An 8,195-nucleotide genomic window follows, 5' to 3' on the forward strand; every position below is an offset into this window, starting at 1 on the left:
GGGAAGACTGTTTTGAATCACAGTTGAAAGTACCGGTACACACAATTATACAAAGTATTCATAACCCCTCCTAAAATATTAAAAATGATATATTTTAACTGTGGATGTCTTTTTCATACACAGTTGAAGTCAGAAGTTTACATACACTTTAGCCAAATACATTTAAACTCAGTTTTTTTTTTTTTTTTTTTTTACAATTCCTGACTTTTAATCCTAGTAAACATTCCCTGTTTTAGGTCAGTTAGGATCCCCACTTTATTTTAAGAATGTGAAATGTCAGAATAATAGTAGAGAGAATGATGTATTTCAGCTTTAATTTCTTTCATCACATTCCCAGTGGGTCAGAAGTGTACATACACTCAATTAGTATTTGGTAGCATTGCCTTTACATTGTTTAACTTGGGTCAAACGTTTTGGGTAGCCTTCCACAAGCTTCCCACAATAAATTGGGTGAATTTTGGTCCATTTCTCCTGACAGAGCTGGTGTAACTGAGTCAGGTTTGTAGGCCTCCTTGCTCGCACACGCTTTTTCAGTTCTGCCCACACATTTTCTATAGAATTGAGGTCAGGGCTTTGTGATGGCCACTCCAATACCTTGACTTGGTTGTCCTTAAGCCATTTTGCCACAACTTTGGAAGTATGCTTGGGGTCATTGTCCATTTGGAAGACCCATTTGCGACCAAGTTTTAACTTCCTGACTGATGTCTTGAGATGTTGCTTCAATAAATCCACATAATTTTCCTTTCTCATGAAGCCATCTATTTAGTGAAGTGCATCAGTACCTCTTGCAGCAAAGCACCTCCACAACATGATGCTTCCACCCCCGTGCTTCACGGTTGGGATGGTGTTCTTCGGCTTGGAAGCCTCCCCCTTTTTCCTCCAAACATAACGATGGTCATTATGGCCAAACAGTTCATCAGACCAGAGGACATTTCTCCAAAAAAGTACGATCTTTGTTCCCATGTGCAGTTGCAAACTGTAGTCTGGCTTTTTTATGGCAGTTTTGGAGCATTGGCTTCTTCCGTGCTGAGCGACCTTTCAGGTTATGTCGATATAGGACTAGTTTTACTGTGGCTATAGATACTTTTGTACCTGTTTCCTCCAGCATCTTCACAAGGTCCTTTTGCTGTTGTTCTGGAATTCACTTGTACTTTTCACAACAAAGTACATTCATCTCTAGGAGACAATATGTGTCTCCTTCCTGAGCAGTATGACGGCTGCGTGGTCCCATGGTGTTTATACTTGCATACTATTGTTTGTACAGATGAACGTTGTACCTTCAGGCATTTGGAAATGGCTCCCAAGGATGAACCAGACTTGTGGAGGTCCACAATTTTTTTTCTGAGGTCTTGGCTGATGTCTTATAATAATAATAATAATAATAATATATGCCATTTAGCAGACGCTTTTATCCAAAGCGACTTACAGTCATGTGTGCATACATTCTACGTATGGGTGGTCCCGGGGATCGAACCCACTACCCTGGCGTTACAAGCGCCATGCTCTGCCAACTGAGCTACAGAAGTCTTGATTTTCCCATGATGTCAAGCAAAGAGGCACTGAGTTTGAAGGTAGACCTTGAAATACATCCACAGGCATAGTTTGTTAACAAGACATTTGTGAAGTGGATGAAAAACGAGTTTTAAGTACTCTAACCTAAGTGTATGTAAACTTCCGACTTCAACTGTACTTGTCAGATGCAAAACATATAGATGCCAGTGCAAACGTAGTGCCAACACTGCAGCTGCGGGCCTCTGAGAGCCTGATTTTATTTTTGGGTCTGGAGATCCAATAGCCATAGGGAGCATGGGCACAAGGGCAAATGCCCCCTCAGAATTTAGCCGTTTAAGTTCGAATTTGGGCACACAAAAAAACTGTCCAACTCCACCCTTTTCTCAATTTTCTAACAAAAATCGGGATGTGCCTTTGGGGGTTCGTTGACGTCTCATTCTGGTCATGCACATCGCAACCGACCTAGCTAGTTTGTTAGCTAAGCTAGCCAGTAACTCCTCCTGTATTTGTTGACGTCATTTCACAGGATTTGTTTTGAACGGAAGCTGTAGAGATCAGTAAGAAAGGGCACTTCTTTGGCCAAATATCTTATTCATACAATTTTGTTTTGTTTTTAAGCGTTAAATGACCTGGTATGATGGTGCATTGATCAGCTAAACTTGCCAGCAGACATGCCAGCTAAGATAGTTAGACAAACTAGCTATTCTAAATTGATTTATGGCTTTTTGGAAGCTAGTTATGAGGATGGGAGATTGAGAACCTATCTGGGCTTGTTAGCTAACGTCAGTAATCTGTCTAGTAATAAATAAATGTTTTGTTTTTTTTAAAGGAAAACGAGCACCATGCTTCTTTCTGCATCCTCCTACTTTGTGCCCCCTCAGATTTGTGAGTTGCGTGACGCCCCTGGTCCTCCCCATCTGAGGATGTGGCTTCCTGCTTCAAAAGTTTGGGAAGTTAATTTTTTCTTCTTCTTTTTTTTTACCAGTCCAGAAAGCGCCGTTTCCCGTCCATATCTCTAATAGTCCTCAAACTATTTGACCGAAAAAAAAAACAAGAAAGAAAGAAAGAAAATCAACAAAACATGACGTCTAATTCCAACGTGTCCAACATGCGTCGACTTGTTGAACAACTGAAACTCGAAGCCAGTTTGGAACGGATTAAGGTAAACGAAAAGAACATCTTAAAGAAAGACGGGCAGAAGCTTTTGCATAGGATAGATTTTGGGGTGTATTTTTTTTTGCAATGTCATTTGAAACGATGATTGTAAACGTGTGGGTGATGATGGCATTTTAATTTAGTCTACAGTATCTGGTTCAGACAGCTCTTATGTGGTCCCACTGTGACGTGACTGATGCTGTGAAAAGATTCGTTAATTCCGTTTATAAATTGAGTCGACCAAAATTGGCCTTGATTACTTCCTAAATAAAAATGGATTCGCCATGGTATTATATAATTCATGCATTCATTGTCTGCCGTCTCATTAACTATATGGAATTATTGCTTGATGATATTAAACGGGTCACTGCAGGTTAAAAAAAATGCCAATAGAGTTATGATTCGGTGTCCTATTGATCTTAAACCAGAAACTATCAGGAAATAAACACTGATCGTATTCCCTCCCCTACACACACACACACACACACACACACTTTAACAGTGTTAGTTTAATCAGCTGCTGTACAGATATGATACAAAACATGATAGGAACATCGTTTTTGGACTTCACAGGCCCCTCTAAGCATTTAAACACTAATTGTACCCCCAGGTGTCTCAGGCAGCGGCAGAGCTCCAGCAGTACTGCCATCAGAATGCGGCTAAAGATGCTCTGCTGGTCGGGGTTCCGGCAGGCTCCAACCCCTTCAGAGAACCACGATCCTGTAACCTGTTCTAAGGTACTAAACTCTTGTCTATGTTGTATCTCGTTATGGCTCCCTATTCCCTATGTAGTGCACTACTTTAGACCAGAGCCCTATGGAACCCTATTCCCTATATAGTGCACTACTTTAGACCAGAGCCCTATGGAACCCTATTCCCTATATAGTGCACTACATTAGACCAGAGCCCTATGGAACCCTATTCCCTATATAGTGCACTACTTTAGACCAGAACCCTATGGAACCCTATTCCCTATATAGTGCACTACTTTAGACCAGAGCCCTATGGAACCCTATTCCCTATATAGTGCACTACTTTAGACCAGAGCCCTATGGAACCCTATTCCCTATATAGTGCACTACTTTAGACCAGGGCCCTATAGAACCCTATTCCCTATATAGTGCACTACTTTAGACCAGGGCCTATGCAGGGGGCCTGCGGGTTCCTCGGAGAAGGGAAATACAACTAAATATGAAGTGCCTTCTGCCTTGTTTTTGATGACCAATGAACCCTTTCACCCAAGAGCAACTTCCATCTACAAAGGGCTACAGCGCTTTCTATCCTCCTTTTAAATAGATATATATATATGTGTGTGTGTATATATATGTATGTTATGTGTTTTTTTTTTTTGCAGGTCAGGACACAAAAAAAGCGGAGTCATACAGAGGAAAACTTACGAAACAACGATGAAGAAGTGATCAGGCTGCATTCATTGAGAGATAAATGTTTCCTCTTGTGCCACGTGGCTTTGTTATGTTTTTTAAAATAATATATATCATATGAAGGAATAATAGTTTTGTATATTGGAGCTCATTTTTTACATTTGTTTCTTGGATGTTAGTATTTTTAGTCCCAAAGTTCTTTTTATTTTTATTTTTACTAGTTTGGTAACATTTAATATAAATTTGATCTGATACAGGAGGGGTAAAATAAGTCTAATGCTTTAATTACAACATTGTTTCTTTAGCTTTGTTTTGCATTGCATCATCTGAAACTGAAGAGATGTGGGGTGGGAGGGGGGCTCGAAACTGTCTCTGTGTTTTAAGTCGGGGGGGACTCGAAACTGCCTCTGTGTTTTAAGTGGGGGGCTCGAAACTGCCTCTGTGTTTTAAGTGGAGGGGGGTTCTGAAACTGCCTCTGTGTTTTAAGTCGGGGGGTAACTGAACTGCCTCTGTGTTTTAAGTCGGGGGGGGACTCGAAACTGCCTCGGAATCGTTAAACTCCTTCCTTTCCTGTTGTTGAGACGTCGATGTTTAATGGAAACCGCTTATAGTCAGTGACAGGAAGCCAGGGCTTCCTGTTTAAACCCACCAAAGATACTTAATAATTCACATGGAATTCCAGTTACTTCACAACATACAAGATGTTGTGCTGAGACGGGGGGGGGCAGCCATGGACTGAACTCGATCGGTTTCTTTTAGCGTCGTGGAAAAGCTGTAACTGATACCAAAGGACTTTCCACCCAAAGCACTTTCCACCCATAGACGTATGCTTCCACCACCGCCGAGTGTTAGTAGAGCCCCTGACCACAGGATGTTGCTGTGACTTCCCTTTCCCTTTAGCTTAGATTGTGTCCCAAATGGCACCTTATTGCCAATAGGACTCTGGTCTAAAGTAGTGCACTATATAGGGAATAGGGATCTATAGGGCTCTGGTCTAAAGTAGTGCACTATATAGGGAATAGGGTTCCATAGGGCTCTGGTCTAAAGTAGTGCACTATATAGGGAACAGGGTTCCATAGGGCTCTGGTCTAAAGTAGTGCACTATATAGGGAATAGGGAGCCATTTGAGACATAGTGTTATTTTGCCATATCCTGTTTGACACAAGAGCGGCAGTCGTGGGTCCAGGGACCAAGGTCTCTTTCGCAAGGAAACCTAACATGCACACAAACATTACAAACACACACATTATTACCGTCACCCCTTCTGTTCTCTGAGTGGAAAAACTTCATCAGGCTTCTAAAAAAAAGGGGCAATCTGGGAATGTTGCATTTTCATGATTTAAATTGTTTTTATTGGCATATAGCCATTGTTGTGTGAATCCCAGATTCCCTCATTAATGATTGTTATTAGTGGTTTCCCAGTTGTTTGTCATCGTCAGATGAAGAGAGGTTAATATCCTTTGAACATGTCTGCTGATACATGTAGGGTAACTTAACGTTTTTCTTGTTAACAGCCTGGTTAACAGCCTGGTTAACAGCCTGGTTAACAGCCTGGTTACACCTCAACTGACTGACTTCTGCTTTTTCGGGAGCAACTGAAACTTTACTTGTCACGCGCGCCGAATACAACAAGTGTCGATCTTACCGTGAAATGTTTACTTACAAGCCCTTTAACCAACGGTGCAGTTCAAGAAATAGAGTTAAGAAAATATTTACCAAGTAGGCTAAAATAAAAAAAGTAATAATAAAAAGTAACACAATAAGAACAGCAATGTGGAGGCTATATGCAGGGTATTACGGTACAGAGTCAATGTGGAGGCTATATACAGGGTATTACGGTACAGAGTCAATGTGGAGGCTATATACAGGGTATTACGGTACAGAGTCAATGTGGAGGCTATATACAGGGTATTACGGTACAGAGTCAATGTGGAGGCTATATACAGGGTGTTACGGTACAGAGTCAATGTGGAGGCTATATACAGGGTATTACGGTACAGAGTCAATGTGGAGGCTATATACAGGGTATTACGGTACAGAGTCAATGTGGAGGCTATATACAGGGTATTACGGTACAGAGTCAATGTGGAGGCTATATACAGGGTATTACGGTACAGAGTCAATGTGGAGGCTATATACAGGGTGTTACGGTACAGAGTCAATGTGGAGGCTATATACAGGGTATTACGGTACAGAGTCAATGTGGAGGCTATATACAGGGTGTTACGGTACAGAGTCAATGTGGAGGCTATATACAGGGGTACCGTACAGAGTCAATGTGGAGGCTATATACAGGGGGTACCAGTACAGAGTCAATGTGGAGGCTATATACAGGGTATTACGGTACAGAGTCAATGTGGAGGCTATATACAGGGTATTACGGTACAGAGTCAATGTGGAGGCTATATACAGGGTGTTACGGTACAGAGTCAATGTGGAGGCTATATACAGGGTATTACGGTACAGAGTCAATGTGGAGGCTATATACAGGGTATTACGGTACAGAGTCAATGTGGAGGCTATATACAGGGGGTACCGGTACAGAGTCAATGTGGAGGCTATATACAGGGGGTACCAGTACAGAGTCAATGTGGAGGCTATATACAGGGTATTACGGTACAGAGTCAATGTGGAGGCTATATACAGGGTATTACGGTACAGAGTCAATGTGGAGGCTATATACAGGGTGTTACGGTACAGAGTCAATGTGGAGGCTATATACAGGGTATTACGGTACAGAGTCAATGTGGAGACTATATACAGGGTGTTACGGTACAGAGTCAATGTGGAGGCTATATGCAGGGTATTACGGTACAGAGTCAATGTGGAGGCTATATACAGAGTGTTACGGTACAGAGTCAATGTGGAGGCTATATGCAGGGTATTACGGTACAGAGTCAATGTGGAGGCTATATACAGGGTGTTACGGTACAGAGTCTATGTGGAGGCTATATGCAGGGTATTACGGTACAGAGTCAATGTGGAGGCTATATGCAGGGTATTACGGTACAGAGTCAATGTGGAGGCTATATACAGGGTGTTACGGTACAGAGTCAATGTGGAGGCTATATGCAGGGTATTACGGTACAGAGTCAATGTGGAGGCTATATACAGGGTATTACGGTACAGAGTCAATGTGGAGGCTATATACAGGGTGTTACGGTACAGAGTCAATGTGGAGGCTATATGCAGGGTATTACGGTACAGAGTAAATGTGTAGGCTATATACAGGGTGTTACGGTACAGAGTCATTGTGGAGGCTATATGCAGGGTATTACGGTACAGAGTCATTGTGGAGGCTATATACAGGGTATTACGGTACAGAGTCATTGTGGAGGCTATATACAGGGTGTTACGGTACAGAGTCATTGTGTAGGCTATATACAGGGGGTACCAGTACAGAGTCAATGTGGAGGCTATATACAGGGGGTACCGGTACAGAGTCAATGTGGAGGCTATATACAGGGGGTACCGGTACAGAGTCAATGTGGAGGCTATATACAGGGGGTACCGGTACAGAGTCAATGTGGAGGCTATATACAGGGGGTACCGGTACAGAGTCAATGTGGAGGCTATATACAGGGGGTACCAGTACAGAGTCAATGTGGAGGCTATATACAGGGGTACCGGTACAGAGTCAATGTGGAGGCTATATACAGGGGGTACCAGTACAGAGTCAATGTGGAGGCTATATACAGGGGGTACCAGTACAGAGTCAATGTGGAGGCTATATACAGGGGGTACCAGTACAGAGTCAATGTGGAGGCTATATACAGGGTGTACCGGTACAGAGTCAATGTGGAGGCTATATACAGGGGGTACCAGTACAGAGTCAATGTGGAGGCTATATACAGGGGGTACCAGTACAGAGTCAATGTGGAGGCTATATACAGGGGGTACCGGTACAGAGTCAATGTGGAGGCTATATACAGGGGGTACCGGTAGAGTCAATGTGGAGGCTATATACAGGGGGTACCGGTACAGAGTCAATGTGGAGGCTATATACAGGGGGTACCGGTACAGAGTAAATGTGGAGGCTATATACAGGTGGTACTGGTACAGAGTCAATGTGGAGGCTATATACAGGGGGTACCGGTACAGAGTCAATGTGGAGGCTATATACAGGGGGTATTGGTACAGAGTCAA

The 8,195-nt window shown here is 42.7% G+C and overlaps 1 protein-coding gene across 1 annotated transcript; it reads left to right on the top strand.

Moving 5' to 3' along the window:
* Positions 1-2,437: 2,437 nt before the first annotated feature.
* Positions 2,438-4,306, top strand: gng10 (guanine nucleotide binding protein (G protein), gamma 10). Its single transcript, XM_046307319.1, has 3 exons — positions 2,438-2,674; positions 3,278-3,404; positions 4,022-4,306. The coding sequence occupies exons 1-2, from the start codon at positions 2,594-2,596 to the stop codon at positions 3,401-3,403; spliced, it is 207 nt and encodes a 68-aa protein (XP_046163275.1). The 5' UTR covers positions 2,438-2,593; the 3' UTR covers position 3,404; positions 4,022-4,306.
* Positions 4,307-8,195: the final 3,889 nt, after the last annotated feature.

This window comes from Oncorhynchus gorbuscha, linkage group LG16 (assembly GCF_021184085.1).
Source record: "Oncorhynchus gorbuscha isolate QuinsamMale2020 ecotype Even-year linkage group LG16, OgorEven_v1.0, whole genome shotgun sequence".
Classification (NCBI taxonomy): Eukaryota; Metazoa; Chordata; class Actinopteri; order Salmoniformes; family Salmonidae; genus Oncorhynchus; species Oncorhynchus gorbuscha.